This window comes from Aricia agestis, chromosome 15 (assembly GCF_905147365.1).
Source record: "Aricia agestis chromosome 15, ilAriAges1.1, whole genome shotgun sequence".
In the NCBI taxonomy this organism is placed as follows: Eukaryota; Metazoa; Arthropoda; class Insecta; order Lepidoptera; family Lycaenidae; genus Aricia; species Aricia agestis.
In genome coordinates, this window is record NC_056420.1 from 9316063 (window position 1) to 9337302 (window position 21240).

At 39.4% G+C, this 21240-nt stretch overlaps 2 protein-coding genes across 8 annotated transcripts in view; one reads left to right on the forward strand and one right to left on the reverse strand.

Annotated features, from left to right (window-relative positions):
• The window catches only part of LOC121734140 (dynein heavy chain, cytoplasmic), a 67331-nt gene extending 57089 nt beyond the window's left edge, over positions 1–10242 (forward strand). For all 7 annotated transcript variants that reach the window (XM_042124567.1, XM_042124566.1, XM_042124570.1 and 4 more), the window contains 8 exons: positions 362–490; positions 856–967; positions 1243–1340; positions 2010–2138; positions 2716–2904; positions 3446–3556; positions 9153–9316; positions 9916–10242. In XM_042124567.1, coding sequence (XP_041980501.1) covers positions 362–490; positions 856–967; positions 1243–1340; positions 2010–2138; positions 2716–2904; positions 3446–3556; positions 9153–9316; positions 9916–10084 — 1101 coding nt within the window. In that variant the 3' untranslated portion in view covers positions 10085–10242. The remainder of the gene's footprint in view (positions 1–361; positions 491–855; positions 968–1242; positions 1341–2009; positions 2139–2715; positions 2905–3445; positions 3557–9152; positions 9317–9915) is intronic.
• LOC121734141 (ADAM 17-like protease) overlaps positions 1–21240 on the reverse strand; it is a 31845-nt gene that overhangs the window by 9187 nt on the left and 1418 nt on the right. Inside the window, exons 4-18 of the mRNA XM_042124573.1 lie at positions 21008–21140; positions 20496–20767; positions 20262–20321; positions 19518–19652; positions 19104–19242; positions 16866–17101; positions 16011–16149; positions 15651–15720; positions 14499–14625; positions 13196–13307; positions 12602–12717; positions 11897–12052; positions 10884–10993; positions 10319–10407; positions 2477–2479 (exon numbers count right to left, since the gene is read on the reverse strand). Coding sequence (XP_041980507.1) covers positions 10347–10407; positions 10884–10993; positions 11897–12052; positions 12602–12717; positions 13196–13307; positions 14499–14625; positions 15651–15720; positions 16011–16149; positions 16866–17101; positions 19104–19242; positions 19518–19652; positions 20262–20321; positions 20496–20767; positions 21008–21140 — 1866 coding nt within the window. The 3' untranslated portion in view covers positions 2477–2479; positions 10319–10346. The remainder of the gene's footprint in view (positions 1–2476; positions 2480–10318; positions 10408–10883; positions 10994–11896; positions 12053–12601; positions 12718–13195; positions 13308–14498; positions 14626–15650; positions 15721–16010; positions 16150–16865; positions 17102–19103; positions 19243–19517; positions 19653–20261; positions 20322–20495; positions 20768–21007; positions 21141–21240) is intronic.

Here is a 21240-nt window from a genome sequence, read left to right on the forward strand (position 1 = left end):
ACACGCTTGTGAGGTCACTTTCGGTGAACTCCTTAATTGCGATTAAGGAGTTCACCGAAAGTATTTTTAGGGTTTCGTAGCCAAATGCCAAAAAACGGAACCCTTATTTAATTTTAGTAAGTAAGTACCAAGTAATTCGAGATAGATATAAAAAATCTGTCAAATACCCTATTGCACCGTTTAACGCATCAATTCCCAAGCGGCACCCGGCTGTCGCATAACAATTGAAAATCGATTCCCACGATCGAGGTATTACGGGAAAGTAGCTAATGAGCGTGTCATTGGAGGGTAGATATAGGTAAAGGACTAATATTTAGTAACATATGAATGATTAGGTTTTTAATATGAAGTATATTTATAGGCTTCGGGCAACCAGCGTCACATCACGATGCCGGACGGCAACCGGCGCGACCACTTCCTCAAGTGGATCGAGGAGCTCTCCGACCGGCAGACACCCTCGTGGCTGGGTCTGCCCAACAACGCTGAGAAGGTATGCTTGAGTAGTGTTTTGTCAAGTTTTAAGACAGTTTCATACAAAATAGACAACTTAGCAGATTTAGAACTTTATTACAAAATTAATTGATTGTAATATTGGTTAAGTAAATAAAGCCCATTAAGTTTTGCTAAAGTTCTAACGACGAATCTTGGCACAAAACTTCATATAAAATATTAAAATTTCTTGCCTCGTTATTATAATTATACTTTCATAGAAAATGTAACTTTCTTTTGAATATTAAATCTAGTTTTTCAAGCTTCTATCTACTGATTCTAATTTGTTTTGTACTTATCTATAGAATTAGAAAGATGATTATGAAAGTTTTGGAAATAAAAGTAATAAACATTAAATGTGTTCAGGTGTTGCTGACGACACAAGGCAGCGACCTCGTGTCTAAACTACTGAAGATGCAGCAACTTGAAGACGAGGAGGAGCTCGCGTACAACGCCGCCACACAAGACCACGATCCACGTGAGTTTATAACATATAACATATTATTTATAAAAACTAAACATAACAAAAACATAGTTTATGCGGCCAACAGTATTAGTATCGACTTTAAAAAATTTGATTTTAAATATTTCGTTAAGATAAGACCGCAAATGTTACTATTATTAAAAAAACAAGGATACAAACTTTTCATAATAACTTAGAGGGTTTCCAATGCATTTAGAATGGCCTGTCTAGTCCGGCTGAAAGTATTTCAACCTTTTAGGTCTGGGCTAATTTTAATTTGTACTTTTCAGACTCGATTGTAGTCGTTGGCGACGGCAGACCCGCTTGGATGAAGATTCTGCAGCAGACCGCAACCAACTGGCTACAGATTCTACCGCAAGAGTTGCCTGTAAGTTCCGTTTACCAAAGTTAAGACAGGACTAAATCCGTCGGGCCCGCTTGTATTATAATATAATATTTAGCAATGGCAAATAACATGTTTGTTAAAGTGACTTTCCGATCTTTTACGCGGCTTGCCGCGACCGACAAAAATTCAAATAAAATGCTGCTATATGACATAGACTATAGGTATTATATTATACGAGCTTTTGCCCGCAGCTTCGCTCGCGTTAAGAAGTATTATTTGTACAAACTTTCATCCCCTATTTAACCCCTTGGGGTTGTAATTTATCAAAATCCTTTCTTAGCGGATGCCTTCGTCATAACATCTACCTGTATGCAAAATTTCAGCCCGATTCGTCCAGTGGTTTGGGCTGTGCGTTGATAGATCACCATGTCAGTCAGTCACCTTGAAGTTTTATGTATATCGATTATATTTTCTACTAACATTTGTGTACCTAGTGGCGTAGAGTAAAATGAAACCTATAGTCATGACATAGTCATTAAGTGGCATTTTATTAGATTTTTTTTCGGTCGCGGCTAGCTGCGTAAAAGATCGGGACGGTACCTCAAAACTACGCAAAATGTAGCTACCCAAATACATCTTTATGCTAGGGCTTTAGATTTTATTAACTATCAACGAACAATATAATTGTAATATATTTTGCTTATCGTATAGACCCTGCGTCGCACTGTGGAGAACATCAAGGACCCGCTGTACCGGTTCTTCGAGCGCGAGGTGGCGGCCGGCGCGGCGCTGCTGCAGCAGGTGCTGCACGACCTGCGCAGCGTGCTCGCTATATGCCAGGTGAGTGACAAAAGAAGAACAACATACATACAACATTTTTAAACCCTGATCAAATAGAGGGGTTTTGTAAGTTTGACCTGTTTGTGTGTGTGCTGTAACATAAAGTCTTGTCGCACGTTTTAGTGTGGACTGATGATGAAAAAAAACTGCTTATGACTGAAGAAACTAGTCGGTAGGTAATCTAATTTCTTTAATAACCATGTGGTTATTAATATCAAATCTATCCTTTTTAATAACCATACTTTTTTAATTTTTAGGTTATTAAAAAGGATCATGTGATTAATGGACGACTATAATAATTATATTCAAATTAGGTTTTTGGTCAAATAATAAATAACAAACTTTAAGATAAGCCTTTTAAGTAGTCAATGCCGTGAGAGCATAACATTTTGCGAGAAAGGTATAGAAAACTTTAATCACAAATATCTTACTAAAAATATTATGAACAGGCATCACTGATTTTTCGTCATCCTCGTTTCATTCAGTAATATGTTCCCGATTACTATGGGAGTTTTTGATACCTACAACGAGATGCTGATAAATAACTGACGATAATAAAATGATATCGCTTGTCCAGGGCGAGATGAAGCAGACAAACGAGACGCGCGCTATGGTGGGCGCGCTAGTCCGGGGCATGCTGCCGGCGGGCTGGCGGCGGTACGCGGTGGCGCGCGGCTGCACCGTGCAGCAGTGGGTCGACGACTTCGCCAGACGCGGCACGCAGCTCGCACAGGTGTCTGCTGCCGTGGCTGACCGACGCTTGCAGGTATGTGCTATGTGCCCATAGATAAACCTTACTAATAAGAATTACAACCGGTAAATTACAGCCTGGCCAAAGTTGAGATGAGGTGTCAATAAATTCGTAATATTGTCCATGGTGGCATGGGTTTATATTATTTTTTGCAAAGACGGGTTCATAATCGTAATCTTTATTTATTTACAAGAATATGGTTACACATTTTCTGATATCAAGTGCTACAGGTTACAATTTATAATATTATTGAACTTACTAGACTACAATTTGACATTTTGCATGAAATTAAAATTTAATAAAATATCATACTTTAATTCATACCAGCTGTTTGATAAAACACGAATAAAATGACATTTTCTAAAAATGATTCCTAGCTAGATCGATTTATCGCCGCCGGAATCCCCTGTATACTAAATTTCATGAAAATCGTTGGAGCCGATTCCGAGATTCCAAATTCTTGTATATATATATTGGCGGTGCCCCCGCCAATATATATATACAAGAATTGCTCGTTTAAAGATATAAGATACATTATACTTACTAACATTTTCAGAGTATACCAGTGTGGCTCGGTGGGCTACTCAACCCGGAGGCGTACATCACCGCGACCCGACAGTGCGTCGCGCAGGCCAACTCCTGGTCACTAGAGGAGTTGAACCTTCAGGTTAGTTGCTTTAATGAGTAAACAGACTAGATTCAAAATCAACTTATTAATTCCCTGTACCGTTATTCGAAGCTTATTTAATTGAGATAGGCACTACGTTTCCCGCCATTATATCCATACTATTGACTTCCGGTTACTCCCACTTTCGTCCCACCATGGTGAAGAGGTAGGGAGAGTTTATAAAAGCGAGCTAACTCGTCTGCCAGTTCATTGGCGTCTTGTTTCCCGCCCGATACGGTAGTGTTTTTGTACACAGGTGTAAGTGCAATTTATTTCAAGGAATTAAACATGTATAAGTGCAATTTATTTCAAGGAATTACACAGGTATAAGTGCAATTTATTTCAAGGAATTACACAGGTATAAGTGCAATTTATTTCAAGGAATTACACAGGTATAAGTGCAATTTATTTCAAGGAATTACACAGGTATAATTGAATTTATTTCAAGGAATAATAATAAATAAATATCTACAGGTATGTTATATTCTTTTAATATTAATTAAATTAAATATATTTTAATATAAGAAATAAAATATGATAAAGTACTAATTTAATAATTTATTTTGTTAATATAATGACAACTGTTTTTAATTATATTTTAATTAATTGTTACTATCGATGAAAAAAGTATAAAATATTTGCATCTTATTTTTCTTTAACGGATTTTCCGTTCAGATAAAAATTATCATTTACAAATTTTATTTATCACTTACAAGTTTATAAACAATTTAGTTTAACATAATGAAATTATTAATTTAATGACTAGCTTTTCAGCATTTTATTTTTAAGACGAATGGAAATGCTAGTAAAATATGTGAAAATGGTTGATACCAGTTGCAGATCCATCGGCACCGCGACGTACTTTCTAATTTCTAGCTCCGATAGTGACAGCTCATCCACTAGCTCTTCAGACTCCGCTAAGCACCGTAGTAAAAAAAGGAGGGGGCAAACGCACGTGTCACTCAGACCGTAAATACCAATGAGTTTCTAAAATATAGAATATCATTGGTAAATACTAACGGATGTACAAAGAAATTACTGACATTATAGTTGCAGCCAACATCTAGACGACGCCTCTTAGAGTGATATAAGGTATGCAGTTCGGTAGTATAGTGGTCAGTATCCCCGCCTGTCACGCGGGAGACCGGGGTTCGATTCCCCGCCGGAGAGCCAAAAACTTATCTATCATCTCCAAGATTCACGAGCTTTGGAGACTAATGAAGTAATTTTAAATCTCCAATCCTCCGGCATGATAAGGCTTTTGGAGTGCTTACTATGTGCGTCATAAAACAACGCGATTACAAAAACCACTCACTGACGACACAAAATGGTTTAAGGAGGAGAATCCGGATTATACGCAATAAAAATTATCAGCGGGGCTAAAATGGTCGCTTTGGAGAATCATATTATGAATCATAATATGATTCATTTTATTTGTTTATTTATTAAATCACAATGGTCACTCTGCAGTCTGCTTGCAATTCATGGCTAGTAATTTGTACTAATTTGACATTCGTCAGTTTGACTGTTTTGACGATTCAGTTTCTGAATTGATTTTAGAGGAATTGCGAAATGCGACCATTTTAGCTCCGCTGAACTTTTTTCTGAAGGTGAATATCAGAGAATCTTCTCAGATACGTTGCATATTATATGTCATCACCGACGTGAGATTATAACAAAACAAGTTCGCGATCCGACGATTAATACGTCTACAGTAGACGAAGCGTGGTAAGGTAAGCTGGTAGTCGGAAGTGTTTTGGCTTCTGAGGAAATCGCGTGCGGTCACCTTGCAGGCAGAGGGTAAAAAGCCCAGCGTCTCCTTTCAGGAGCACGCATCTCATAAAAAACCCTTACAGGGTTGTTGTGGTTGTTACTCAAACGATCTGCCAACGCAAGCTAGCAGTCACCACTGCTCTCACTCAGTCCTACCGAGTAATCGTGGGTCATTTCGTGGACGTGGCATATCACGTAACCACTTTAAAAAGGCAAACAGAGGATCTGGACATAAACGTGCCGCGTCGCATGCCCACAACACCGGTTATGTTAAGTTAAGCGACGTCGTTTTTGACACGAAATATCAGGCCGGTCGTCTCGCTCAATACTCGTATGTGGATTAATGGAGGCAGTTGGGAGCACCAGAAACAATACTGAAAATAATTTCCAGGTATCGTATACCATTTCGCAAGAAATTTCGCCCCCTTATTTATGTGGGGATGCAAAAAAGAACAGTACAAATTATTCCTCGTTCTCGCGACATGACTGCCACTATCCATAAAATAAGCGAAGGCGTCTTGGAGCTATGCAATCCATCTCCAAGCTTACCTTCGTCAATGTTTTTAGTACGCAAAACGGACGGTACTGCACAGCCTGTCTTCAACTTAAGGGCTCTGAATTACTACATCAAAACAACGAAGTTCAAACTTCTGAACATGTTTTGGGTTCCAGATTTCCTTCAGACTGGCTCTGCAAAGTGGATCTGACGCAGGTATGCTTTCACGTTCGAGTCTCGTAGATTCTAACACTTGATATATCAAAAGCAACTTTGGGAAATGACGTGTCTACTATTGACTGAGTACTGCTCCAAGAGCTTTCGCGACAATAACCAACTGGGTGGCTTAAGTTCTTCGCAAAAGGTATTCGTATCATGATTTATCAGGCCGAGCAAAGCGAGCCCTAGAATATCCCACAACATTTTGTGGTACACTTTACGGAAAAACTATCACGCCTATTGATTTGTGCTTTAATATAGTAATATTATGTCAGTCAAGGTCAAATGAGTTAAGGAGACATAATATGTTCATGTTGCCGTATAAACCTTAGAATTTTCAGGATGGATTATCAACAAGGAAAAAGCGATCCTTGTTCCATTTAAGTCAATAGTTTATTTAGGAGTCGAGTGGAATTCTACTACTAATGTAAAGCGAGTTCCTATAGAGAAATTACAAATTCTAAAAACCAAAAATTTGTGAAATTCATAAAAAGCAACGTGTACCTATCCCTTAAAGAGATACAGAGCTTAGTTGATCTATAAAACTTTGTTAGTTTTACTGTACCCACAGGTCAGCTCAATTTCCGCGCGCTTTTGATGCTGCTCAACAGAATGTTAAAATCGGGCACCAGATGACGTACGATTCCGGCAGACGCCAGGAACATTTTGGATTGGTGGCTCGAGAATTGCCGTAAGCCTTCGGCTATTCATATGTCTTCACCATTGCATTATCTTACAACTGAAACTGATGCTTCTGACATCGCATGGGGCGCTCGTCTTAATAATTTAAGTCTGACCTGTTTTTTGTCGCAAGACAAAATCATGCTCCATTGTAATCAGAAAGAAATATTAGCTATGTCAAAAGTTTTTCAAAGTCATCATAAAATAATGACTAATAATACAGTTTTAGTACAAAGCGACAATAAAACCGTAATCGCATACCTTCGTCACGAAGGCGGCACCAAATCTCAAAAACTTAGGATCTAAGAACGATATCAAATACACCTCAGTTTTTCACATTCCAGGGATTTACAACAGCCACGCCGGCAATTTGTCAAAGCTTTGCCGGAAACCAGAGTGGCATTTGACGTCCGAATGGACAAATAAAATTTTCAGCAGATAGGGCATTCCAGTGATCGACTTCTTTGCTTTCAGTCGGGTGCATGTGGTAACGAACAACATTTCTCTCGATTTAATCAACCCTGGGGCGCTCTTTCTAGACTCCTTTTTACTGCAGTGGGTTTTCCAGTTAGCTTGGATATTTCCGCCACAATGTCTAATACCCAAAGTTTTGAATCATCTCGATCACGCACAGGGAATATACTTGCTGGTAGTCCCCCGCTGGAGCAAAGTCTACTGGCGATCAGATCTGAAAGCCGGAGCGACTGCCGCCCCATACACAATTCCACGCCTGAACAAGTTCCTCATTGACGCGTCGACGGGTCTGCCATCACCCGAGGTCCACAAGATGACACTGGTAGTTTAGAAATCCGAAATATGGAGGTGGAGTCAGCGCATAAGAACCTGGAGCAAACTGTAAGTAGATCTTCTATGTATGTCATGGCATTCATCTCGTAATTCTACACAAAAAAGCTTATAATGTTGCTTGGAAACGATGGCTACACTGGTCAAACCAAAATCAAGTCGATTCATGTAATCCACGGGGTGAAGATGTAGCCAGGTTTTTATCAGACCGAAGTCGGTTATTTCAACTCTTTGTAACCCGAATTCGGCTGGAGAAATTAGTTCTTATATTATACTTGAGTAAATGTTAAAATCCATAGCTTTACAAAAACCTACAAGCTTAAAACCACCAATATGGAATATAGATAGTTTGGCATCATATCTAAGCAATTACGCTTTAGAACATGACAACCCTTTTCAAGTACAAAGACATATAGCCGTTTTTACTGCTCTTATGTTCTGGTAGAACAATAATTTATGTTTAACCCTGCTAAAGATTGATAATGACCATTGTATACAAAATACAAATGAAATAATATTTTTTGGCCATCTTTTGGTTCAAAAACTGACTTTTCTGATTACAGGCAATCTTGACCTAATAAAGAACTATTAAGGTACTCGATTCTAGGCGGAATACAATTACATTACATTTTACATAATTTATTATTATTTGCAGAGGTCGGATTAAACCTGCCTCAAGGACCATTATTTCAGGATGGATCGAATCCCTTTTCAAAGATGTAGGTATAACTGCTACGCAGGGAAGTATTTGATCAGCAGTTGCATTGAAAAATTGGGTGGACAATTTTCCAATATAAATTATTTATATTAGGGGAAATTGGCGATCCCATAGTAGTTGGTACTACTGGTTGTTAAAAATAAACTATTTGATTTATATTATATTTTTGTATCTTTCACATTGGCGTCTAATTTACATTCCGTAAACTTTCGTTCCCACCAGGCGATAACAAACAATTCTCAATTAAATAAGCTTCGAATAACGGTACAGGGAATTAATAGTGGCGTTTTACCTACCAATAAAACGCATATTAATTTACTTACCTTATTCGAAGCTTATAGTTTAAATTCTGCCTGGTGAGTATAGACGCAATAAACTGGCAGACGAGTTAGCTCGCTTTTATAAACTCTCCCTACCTCTTCACCATGGTGGGACGAAAGTGGGAGTAACCGGAAGTCAATAGTATGGATATAATGGCGGGAAACGTAGTGCCTATCTCAATTAAATAAGCTTCGAATAAGGTAAGTAAATTAATATGCGTTTTATTGGTAGGTAAAACGCCACTAATTATAACGCAAGTGTCCATGGGCGGCGGTAGTTACTTTCCATCAGATGACCCGTTTTTTATTTTATAAAGAAACTCAAAGTAAAATCAGTTGAATAATCTTTGATTATTTTAATCAACGAAGACATGTTAGATGTGTATTTGTCTGTGGCATAGAATGCATTCAAACGGATTGACCGTTTTTGCTACCGTTATAACTCATCAGCTTGATCGCTAGTGAAAATGTTCAGGACTTTTTTTATTTACATTAACAGAAATTTGCAGTGTTGTTTTTTAAAATTCAGGACCCCCCTCCCAGTTACATTCTTTTAGACATCAATAAAATTTTGTCTTTTTCCAGGTGACGATCCCCGACCCGGGTACGCCGACGGAGAACGCTCAGACGGAGTGGTCGTTCTCTGTGACGGGGCTGAAGCTGCAGGGCGCCACGGTGAAGGGCAACCGGCTGCTACTCACCAACACCATCATGGTGGATCTGCCGCTTACTGTGCTTACGTGGGTCCGGTGAGTACAATTAAGCTTTACGGTCATCGCACATAAGTTCGACTCAATGTCAACCCAACTTACGTTATAGCTTCATTTAGGCACGTATAAATAGTCAGTACTCAAGATGCATCTCGGTCTCAAGACACGGTTCAGGCTCTGTGATTGGTTGTCAAAATTTGGACCAATCACAGGGTCCAACCGCGTCTTGAGACCGGGTCGCATCTTAAATATTGACTATTTATACGGGCCGTAGTGTCACTTCCTACATTTCCATGACATGCAGTGGTTCGGTTGGAGTGGAGTCGGTATTTTAGGCTGCTGCCTCGACAACAAGCGGGGATGTCGTATAATAAAGTCCATAAAGATACTCTCACCTTTATGTACCTCTTTTCGAATACCACTTTTCACCACCACACATGCACCCAGCGAATATGTCGCGAACACGCCATGGCTGCGCACTGTGGATATTGCGGACACGTCGGCGTTTGACGGAACTCAGCTATCTTGTTGCATGTCCGCGACCTGTTCGCTGCGTCCCGCCCTGCTAACCGCTAGTGTAAGACCCTAACAATTAGGCCCTAAGGTCGATTATTTATGAACCTATCTTTTCCTTTAAGTGGCGAGGACACATCGAGCGCGGGTCAGACGCTGACGCTGCCGGTGTACCTCAACAGCGCGCGCTCCGAGCTGCTCTTCACCGTGCGGCTGCCCATCGCGCCCGCACAGGACCCGCACGCCTTCTACGAGCGTGGTGTCGCGTTACTCACCTCTACTGCACTCAACTAATCCCAAACTACGTTATTATGTAATCCATAGCTATATTTATTGCAATAAATTATATCAATGTTATTCAAGGTTACTTCCCACACGGGGAAATAAACCTTAATATTTATTTAAATTCAATGTAATAAGCATAATTCAATAATAAAGCAAATTATTCGCTTTGACAAAGTTTTATTATTGAAACACCTCTTATGGAAAGAACTATTTATTAAATCAATAAATATTATTAAGAAGTACTTAAATAAATTACATAAGTGTAGCAGAATTAAATTTGACTCGTCCCTTGAATAATAGTTTTTAATCCCGGAGGTTTCTGCTTTGGCAATCTGAAAGAGAAACACTCAGTTAATACGGTGCAGACGCTACAAGTTTAGATAGCTTGAGCTGAGGTCTGTTTTAAGGGTGCTTACACACGTCGCTGCAGCGCATCGGGCGACATGCTGTAAACAACTGACAAGTGTGGACGCCGGACCAAGTTTCAGAAACATGTGTTTACTGTAAACTTGTTTAACGCAACAACGCAACAGTTTATTAACAAATGTTTACTAATGAATACGTGCCTTATTTCCGTGGGTCCGTGAGTCGCAGAATTTCGGTTGACAGAAGTTCTGCTGTATTCAGTTTCATAGAAAATTTCTACTTCATTCACACGAGCGTAATTTTGTAAGTCATGATTAGTATGAAAAATAATTCACGCGACCGAAATTCTGTGACTCCCAAAATTACGCTCGTTTGGCCTCACCCGACTAAAGTCGCGTCATCCGATTCACGAGATACCAAATCACCCTGTACACCAGCTCACCTAGTGTGTATGATCTTGCGTGGTGAGGCGGGGTGCACGAGGTCGCGCTGCCTTTCCCACTGCGACAACTTCAAGTGCGCCCGCTGACGACGACGGTCCACATAGCTGATCTATAAGACAAGATGGTTAGAGTTCTGTTTTAGGGTTCCGTAGTCAACCAAGTTTTGTTGATTATAGAACCCTAAATTGGAACCCTAACGAGCTGATTTTTTAGATAGGTTAATAATTATTTAATAAAAATTCACCGGTGAGCGAAACACAATAGCATAACAATAGGTTTCCGAGAATCCACGATCGAAGGATTAATTTAAGAGTAACATTGTCCTATAAATAGAACAATTCATATTTTAGGACCATCAAAGTATTAAATCCTTTCTATCTCTGTTAGCTACCACTTTCAAGACTTTTCGCAAATAAAATTGTTGTTCGTCTTATCAAAATGAAGCTACTCACAAAAATTAGCTTGATAGTAATAAAAAAAATTGTTCTACGGAACCCAGACTATTAATTTGAAGCCAAAAAACTCAAAATGTCAATTCAGATTGCAACGTGGTGCATCAATACGATTAATTTTCAAATGACCCACCTAAACTGCGGGTGGCAAGTCTGTCAATATAAGATGTATCTTCTTGTGTTGTAAATAGAATATTTCAGTTTTATAATAGTTAATGCAGTGTGTAACTTATATTGTAGGAAATATAGTTGAGTTTTGAATGGCTCACTGCATCGACGCGGTGCGTTTGTAATGTGAACTGACAATACTCTTGTCGGTTAGGGTTCCGTTTTAGGGTATCGTAGTCTTCGATTTAACATGATAAGTGCAAGCAACTAATACCGCAAACAAAATCGCGATCACGTGACAAAAAATGTGAAGTTTAAGGGCCTGTTGTTTTGTCACTTATTTGACAGATACTCCATAATCAATCTGTCGATTTAAGTTGTGGATAGCTTATCCGGCACTCATGAGGAAGTGGTGAAACAGGTCCTAAATGACATAAAATCCAGGCACCTACCACACAGCTAGCGGGTATCCACACGAGCGCGGTGGCGAGCACGACGACGCCGACGATGTTGTCGCGCAGGAAGCCCAGCACGTTGTTGATGTTGATGTCCTCGATTATGTCCCAGAACCGCTCCACCACGTCCTGGATCGTCTTCTCGCACACGCCCTGAACGAAACACGCCATTTATTATCTTATATATAAAATTCTCGTGTCACAATGTTAGGCCGCGTACTCCTCCGAAACGGCTTTACTGATTTTAACCAAATTTTTATATGCATATTCAGTGAGTCTGAGAATCGGCTACTGGGTACTTATTATATTGATAAGTGCATTTGTTGAATAAATAATAGTAAATTATTACAACTCGAGACTGACGGCGACCATTGTTTGTGCGACGGGATAGCGATGGACGTTGCCATGGTGACATATTTATTTAGTCACTTCAATAAAATAATATGGGCGAAATACTTTATATGGCAAAGAAACGTTTGCCGGGACAGCTAGTTATTAATTAAAAAAAAACTCGCCTATAATTTATTAGTCAACTTTACAACGGAATTTTGTAATTTTTATTAAAAAAGCTATTTAAATCAGTATCATGGAACCCTTTGAAATATCTTCTTTCCAACACATAAACGTGGCTTTCCGCTAGAGCTCCATTTGAATATTTATCTTGTTCGTTTGTATTTCATAAATTAATGAAAAAAATCGTACCTTGTTGCAGAATCCTTGTATACAGGGTGTGCCGTCAGGCAGGATGTCGTTGTGCGCGACGGGGAAACACGTCTTGTTCAGACTCTTACGACAGCAACGCTTGCACGCGTCCGCAACTGTTACATAATTTGTTATTTAATTAAATTGAACATACAATAAAAGCATCAAAATGTTGTTAACGTGAAGGATACACCAAAGTCTGGAGATATATAATAGGACCGTGTATGTGTGAACGTGAGAATGTGAGTGGTTTTGTGTCCGAAAGTCGACGTTTGTGAAGACAGGCAGTCAACAGCAGGAATAGTGATGTCAGCCATGGATTTATGTAAAGACAGTATTGGGCATGGCCTATGGGCGGCAGGCGGCAGCGTCTTATGGCGTCCTAGGGGAGGCGGCAGTGTCCAAGGATGGCGGCAGAGTTCGTACATAAGGGCGGCAAAACTAAAATGGCCTATATTCAAAAAAATATATAAATCCGGCCGTGGGCAATATAGATTACTATTCTTTTTTTGTTGTGACCCGCGGACTAAATAAACTCTCACTAGTTTTATAGACTCTTACAGAAGTAACAGATAATATTATGTCACAACTCACCGATATCGCACATGCAGCTGTGCATGCCCTGCGTCTCGCAGTACGGCACGCACGACCCGTTGCGGCACCGCCCGCGCTCCGCACATTCGTGCTCGTCTGCTATCGCCGGCGCCTGATACATATTTTTTAATGTAACAAAACAAAGTCACAATACTTTAGGGTATTGGTCAGTTAACTAAGGCTGGCACGATCAACACATTGCGCTTGTCTAGAGTCTGTGAATAAGCGCGCGGCGTGACGTCGTACTGCATACGCATCATGAAAAGTCTGCCCGTCTCTCTCGCGCGCGGGCTACCTAATGAGCTGGAATGAAGGGGACAGTTATTGTTTTTCTTTTGCTACTGTTTATAAATACAGCGTGATGTTACAATGTCAGTCATGACTCACGAGTGATCGGCGCGCGGTGCGTGTGATTAGTCTGATTGTCTTCGGAAAGAATTGGTTGCGGCAAAACTTTAACGGGACAATCGCGTGAAATAGTGTACAATGTTTTAACTATTTCATGCATCACAATAAAAACAGTGACGGTGGATATCTTTCAATGAAAAATTTGAAGGAAATTCCGATGCGCGACGGTGAAACATCAGGTTCTTCGAGCGATGAAAGTTTGAGTAGGGTAGAAGATTTAATTTACGATTCTGATTAAAGGCAATAATGTAATAATCATAATATAAACAAGTAACACATATATTTGTATTTATTTATGTACAACGCACTACCTACAAAATCATTTATTTTTAAACATATTGTATAGTGGAATTGCATAAGTGTGAGTACTGTGAACGTGCCAGCTTTAGTTAACTGACCTATATGTATGTGTTCCTTGTAGAGAGTTCACCGTGAAGATAGCAGCGCTGAAAGACTTTTTTTCGCTTTTGTATGGGGAAGCGTCCCAGCGTCATGAATTTTCCCATACAAAAGTTAAAAAAATAACTCTTTCATAGCGCGGCTACTTTCATAGCAGTATTTATAGGGGACCCATTCACACTTACGTATTATCAGTTTTGTTACAGCCTGTATTTAAACCATTGCAAGTGTGAAGTAAAAGTCCATACACATATTGTAATAAAGAGGATTTTTTTTTGTTATTTGACAAGTAAACTACTAGACTGTTTTTTTTGTAAGGAAGTTTAAACAATTTCGATGGCAGTTTTAAAGAATTTGGAACGAAAAGAAAGATTCGATTGTTGGTGCTAAAACGAAGTGGCTACAAAATCTTGGTACAGGCGCAGAATTTACCACTGACAAGGTAAAAAGTTAAAAATAAAAACTTTGAATTTGGAATTTCGCGTTTTTTTTTAACCTTGGGGCAGTCGGCGGAGGCGCCGCTGCAGACGGCCTCGCCCTCGCAGGCGGAGTGCGCCGCCTCGCGACACACCACGCCCGGCGCCGCGAACACGCATCCCGCGCAGCACGGCGAGTTCTTGTCGCTAAGAACACAAGCAATAGAATTACTGATTTTATACAGGTTGCAACAAAAATAAGTTATAATACTTTAGGGTGTGTACGTGTTCCTTGTAGAGAGTTCACTGTGAAAGTAGCAGCGCTGAAAGACCAGAAATTTTTTTCACTTTTGTATGGGGAAACTCGTGACGCTCGGGCCCTTGCCCATACAAAAGTGAAAAAAAATCGTCTTTCAGCGCTGCTACTATCACAGTGAACTCTCTACAAGGAACACGTCCCCCCCTAAAGTATTATCACTTATTTTTGTTACACACTGTATATTTAAAGGCCAGCCGCGAACATGCATCCCGCACAGCATGGCGAGTTTTTGTCGCTGGAGTACACATAGGATTAAGGATTACGTTTTTTTTACACGCTTTATATAATTATATCAGCTTCACTTGTAAGTAAATATGTAGGTATGTAAGAAAATCTTGGAATCTTAATTTGGCCCACTTCCCGGTCTTCGATTAGGATGAAATTTTGCACACGCTCTGAGTTCTGATGACAATACATGACTAGCTAAAAGGGCCCATTCACGGCAGGCCCATTGTTGCCGGCCGGAAACACAGAGTGTGAACCAATCAGTGAGGCCCATTCAATGCAGGACTGCCGTGCAGTCCTGCCGTGAATGGGCCCTTTAAGAAACGTCATTACACATCAAATATGGCGGCCTCCCAAAATGGCGGACAGGCTATTTGAAATGCACTCCCATGAAATGGGTACCGTATTAAATGAAAGACTTTGCTGTCAGGAATACAACAAAAAATGTCACGTGACTTAAATCCAACATGGCGGATGTCGGATTGTCTTAGTGCGTGCTTAAAACGTGTTTTTTTTAGTTTTTTTAAACTAATTCTTTTATTTTAAGAGGCCAGATATAACAAAGATTAAGTCCGCGTTAACATAAACTTTACAGAAGATTGCTTTTATAATTAAATTTTAGTGACCACATGCAAAAAGTACATGATATCCTTGTATAATACGTATGAACCAAAATACGACACGCTACCTACAGACCGCGCCCTGGTTCTTCCTCAGCTTACAGTTCTTGTCGCAGCACATGTCGTTGTCCTCTGTGCCTGTAGTCATCATATTATTAGAGCAGTTATTGTTATTATAATAATTATTTTAACAAAAAAATTAATAGTAAACTTATATTAGCACTGAACGAGTTACTTTTTTTATTACTCTATGGGCAAGTTCATTACGTGGACGTCGCGTCGGGGTTCGCATAGCAACATAGAAGTCAATTAAAGTAACTCTTTCAGCGCTGCTACTTTCGCATATTGTTATGATCGGGCCACACTAACGAGAAATGTCATTAACTATTGCGATAATTCTAAAACATGTTATATTTCTGTGCCGTTACCTAGCAGGCCGGCGTCGCACTCCTCGCCGCCCTCGACGCGCAGGTTGCCGCAGAAGCTCTCCTCGGGCTCCGAGAAGCAGCGCCCGGACTTCGCCTGCAGCACCTTGCGGATCGACCGCAGGCTGCACGGCGAGAACCTCTAAAACATAACATTATACATATTATAACATAATTAATTAATAAAAATTGCCAGAGGTTTCCAACGTATGCGCTAAGAGCCGTAAGTAGCGAGATATTTATTAAATAACTTATACTTTCTTCTTGCGGGCTTGTTAAATGTACGTATTTCAAAGTGTGCAACAGGCTGAAAAAGACCCCTTGCGTTATATACAGGCAAGCCCTGGAAAAAATTTGGCAGGAAGGTTTCATCGCAGAAACCTTCCTGCTAAATTTTTTCCAGGGCTTAGGTATCACTAGGAGGTCCATTTACCCAAAAAAAAATTGGGTGTTGTTTTTTTTATCAATTACATATTTTATCCTATTTAAAATCGTTGCAGAACGGTCACTCGCGGCGCGGGGGAATGAGAGGGGGTAACGCGGGGGGAGGCGCGCGCGGGGGGTCACATCACGCGCGGGCGACGCGTCGTGTCCATTAATTGTAGTGCTTTTTAGGATAACTTTCGGAAGCTATTTCTCAACATTTTAGTACTGAGTGATTATAAAAGAAAAAATACGTGTATTTTTATTTTTAACAAGGGTCAATATATCAAAATTTGGCAGGAAGGTTTAATTGCACCCTGTAATATTTGCTAAGAAAACAATAAGATATAGCCGCGCGACAGGATCATGCTCGAGCCCCAAATGAAACTCATAGCGATATAGAACTGAACATTGGGCGCATGACCACGTGATCACCTTATTGTTGACGTCGTATCCGCTGACGCTGTACGTGTACATGAGGTATGAGCCGCCGTGCGCGGCCGCGGGCGAGCACTCGGCGGCATCAGGATCATGCTCGGAGCCCCAGTTGTGGCCGAACTCGTGGGCGGTGACCAGGTCCGCCTCGCGCGTGATCACGCGCTGCCCGTAGTGGTTGCGTGACGATGATAGTCCCGAGTTGAGGTAGAGGGTATAACCGTTCTTGAAGTATTCTGATGTAAAAAGAGCCGTTTATTCCACACTATTAAAATGTTTTAAATATGTTGTAGTTTAGTGTTAGTATTTCTTTTAGATAGTGCCTCTAATATTATAATACAATTGAAAGCCTTATTAACGCCACTGAAATAATTTCGTTCGTCAGAATAGACAAATTGTTTGTCCCTAAATCCTGTTAGGTTAGGTTAGTGCATATTGTTATTCTTTCACGTTCCCATTTTGGTTCGTACGTTAATTTAAACAGAATTTTATATTTTATTAGTGATTCTACGAAATTACACAAAATGCTGCGCCAGAAGATTCAGTAACCCGCCAACCCAATAATCCGTAATAATAATAATCAAGGAAACACTAATTTATTTTCTCAACTCAATGAGGTTTGGCGCCAAGTTCCTCTGTAAGTATTCAGATGCACTTTCTTTTGACTCTATGATTCAATCAGCAGACTTTGTGGGTTAATGGATGGAGGCCACAAAGGAAGATCTTCCGACCGAGCGAGGTGATGCTCGGACAGGCCGGAACCCACGTGATACATTTCATCTGTCGTATACATCGCAGGACGGAGAAACGCAACGTCCTACGTCCATTTCGGCGTTATTATCGCAGCAGTGTGTAACTACATGACCATCCTAATACAAAATGTACTGAATACAGATATCGCAATAACGCATGCGATATTATCGACCGATAATAACGTACAATACAGGTCGTAGGTAAAGATATTTTCTTTCTCTTTTAATGACTATACTGTGAAAGACTTGGAGGAATGTTAGGACGAGTGTTTAATATATTTTTATTTTTGTTTAAGCTGATTCTAGGGCGCAGCATGAATTGTAGTAGTTTTCTCAATTCAATTTACTAACTAGCTTAGTAATTTAATCTCAAGTTGTAGGTTGAGTTTATCCCAATAACAAAAACAAATTAAGCAATAAGAATATAACAAAATTAATAACATAGTAAAAGACAAAGCGATAAATAAAAAGTAAAAAAAGCAAACAACAAAAACACTCACATTTTGAACGAAACAAAGCTGAAAAATAAACAATTACGAAATTAGCGACATTAAATCATAAATTAACAAAATCACAATATAAAAACCACACAAAAATAAGTGCTATAAACATAAAGTCGATGAAAAGTGTAAAATCAACACAATGGTTTGCTGTTTATAGTAAAAGAAAAATATTCATATTGACTATACAGGATGTTTTTAAAACAAAAATATATTAAAAGCATAATCTTGACAAAAAGAAAACAATGTTTAATTTACGTTTTCGCAACTTTATCTTTCACACACACAACAATCGTGCGCGTACGAATGAGACAGGTAGCGTAGTCACGTGTACCTACTTCAACGTACCCAGTGCAAATCGTGGGCGTAGACTAGTCACTAGAATATTAGACTCTAGAGTCTAGAGCAGTGGTTCCCAATTAGTTTTTGCTGCGTACCACTTCAAAAAAGACCTCAAACCTGCGTACCCCTTATTGTAGCAATCACACTAATAATATTATAAATGCGAAAGTTTGTGAGTGTGTGTATGTTCGTTACTTTTTCATTCTCAAACGCCTGGACCAATTTTGATGAAATTACCAATACAGGTAGTAAGTTGACACCCTGGATTAACATCCGGAAATTATTCTTGTTTTTACTGATAGCCGCACGTACCCCTTGATGCAATTTCACGTACCCCTGGGGGTACGCGTACCACTAATTGGGAAACACTGGTCTAGAGTATTTGGTAGAGCGTAGTCTTGTTCCAAATACAAAACTATTTTAAAATAATTTACCACCACTTGTCTCTTTCACGCACATAACAATCGTGCGCGAGTGAAAGAGATAGTTAGCGCGCACGGGCACTTGAACGTACCAGGGGTGCACACTTAGGCGTAGTATAGACTACAGAGCATTCGGTAGAGCGTAATCTTGTTCCAACTAAAACGATAAAACTATTTTGAAACATTTTCCCGCCAACAGGAAACGACAATCACGTGACATACCCGGCGTGCAGATCCCGCCCACCGAGTTGCGGCGCGGCGAACCGACGTACGCCAACCCCAAGATGCCGCCCTCAAACTTGAGATCCGTGAACAGGTGCGCCAGGCAGAAGTCCTTGTGTGAGTACTCGCGGCTGAACACCTACGGATTGAGTGATTAAATTAGGGAAGATGCGATATTTTTATTTTTATATTTATTTAATAGACCACAAGTATATTAAAAAATTAAAACACTGGAATTCACTGCTAAAAATGCGGTTTAAAATTGTCAATTTAAATTTTGGCGCCAAAACGGATCTATAGTCTGTATCACGTCACTACTGTCCTGCGGCAGGACAGTAGTGACGTGGTAGGAATTTCCTACCACAGGAATGGGTGGTGACTGGTGGCCCAATGCCCTTAAAAAAATAGCAGTACCTCGAGTAAGTTGCGTACGTCCCACTTCTCTCGCACCATGTTGTAATGCGCCTCGCCCCCGCGCACGCGAGTCGGCTCCGAGTGTACCAGGATCTTCTTTATCACGAATCCCATGCCTTTGAAACCGTCTGCATCCTATAAATACAACATTATTTAATTCATTATACTTTGTTAGAGCATCAAGTAACAAAATTAGACAATTCCATTTTTTCTACTAGTTTTAGATACTGGTAATACAGAACACTACTTTTATATATAAATTATAAAAAACAAAATATTATAAACCTGTGTCCTGCGTGTACCGCCACAAACCTACATACTAGTTAGTGTACAGAGTGTAACAAAACTAAGTGATAATACTTTAGGGTATGTACGTATTCCTTGTAAACAGTTCAGTGTGAAAGTATCAGCGCTGAAATACCATTTTTTTTTGTATGGGCAAGCGCCCTAGCGTCACGAGTATTCCCATACAAAAGTGAGAAAAAATGTTGCTCTTTCAATGCTGCTACTTTCACAGTGAACTCTCTACAAGGAACATGTACACACCCTAAAGTATTTTTGTGACATCCAGTATATAAAAGGTGCACAGTGCACACTGTATGCAGACAAGCACAGTAAGAAAGTGAAACAAACATTTTAGTTCTTGTACTTGTCTTGTATAGGTTAAAAAATATGTGTATTTATTACATTTAAAGGTAGACCTTGTAAGTATCGAGGGTGTTAATTTATAAAATATATTTTTACCTGGCGATCTTGCCACACTGTATCATTGTAAATCTTATGAACTCGATCAATAAGGCTTATCTGAAAATAATAGTGCAATTTTTATGCTTCTGCAAAACTGCATGAATTATTACTTAACCAAACTTGATAGGCAAAACACTGTTAAATGAAAAAATTACGAGTATGTATGTGAATTAAATTAGTTTTATTCTTCAAAAGTTAATATTAATTAACAGATTTAATATACATATTTACCAAATAGCTTATAGTCGTTTTAGTGTTACTTGCTCCCATCTCTTGGAAAAATCTGTAATCTGCGACCAGCAATAGGGGGCACCTTGTTTTAGTTGGTGTGTACTCATAATCACTCTGTCTTTTCACTCTCCTGCCAGTCTTTATATCTGTTTTAGCGTCGGTTGACTCCTTACTTAAGTTATTATTATCCTTGTCAAAATACTTATCCTTCTCGGACTGTTGAAGCATTGCCTCCATGTCTGTGGTTTGATCATCATCATCTTCTTCTAACTCTGATAGAATAGAAAAAATCATTAAAGAATTCTGTAACATTGCGCAAAATTTAAATGATAAAAATATTTTTTCTTAAGCTTCAAATAAGTTAATGTTACAAAAATTCACCGCCTAGCATAAGTGCCCTAAGTTGCTTCTGCATAATAAAACTAACACTATCATTGTAACAGTTTATCCATCTGTTAAGTCTTCAAGAGGCAATGTCTAGACTCTAGTATGTATTTTTAAGGGAGATTTACCTCTGCCTTCCTTGACGTAGCCACAAATCTTTTTGTTGCTATTGTTAGGATCAGCCCAACTATACTTTATGTCTGAAGATCTGTATGTTATCATAGTCTTGTCATCTTTCTCCGGCAAGTGGCGCCATGATGGCTGGAAACAAATTAAAATGATATTTAAATAAAATAAAGTATTAAAAAATCTTTTACACCTTTTACTGGTTATACATATAAAAAATATTTGAAATATTTTG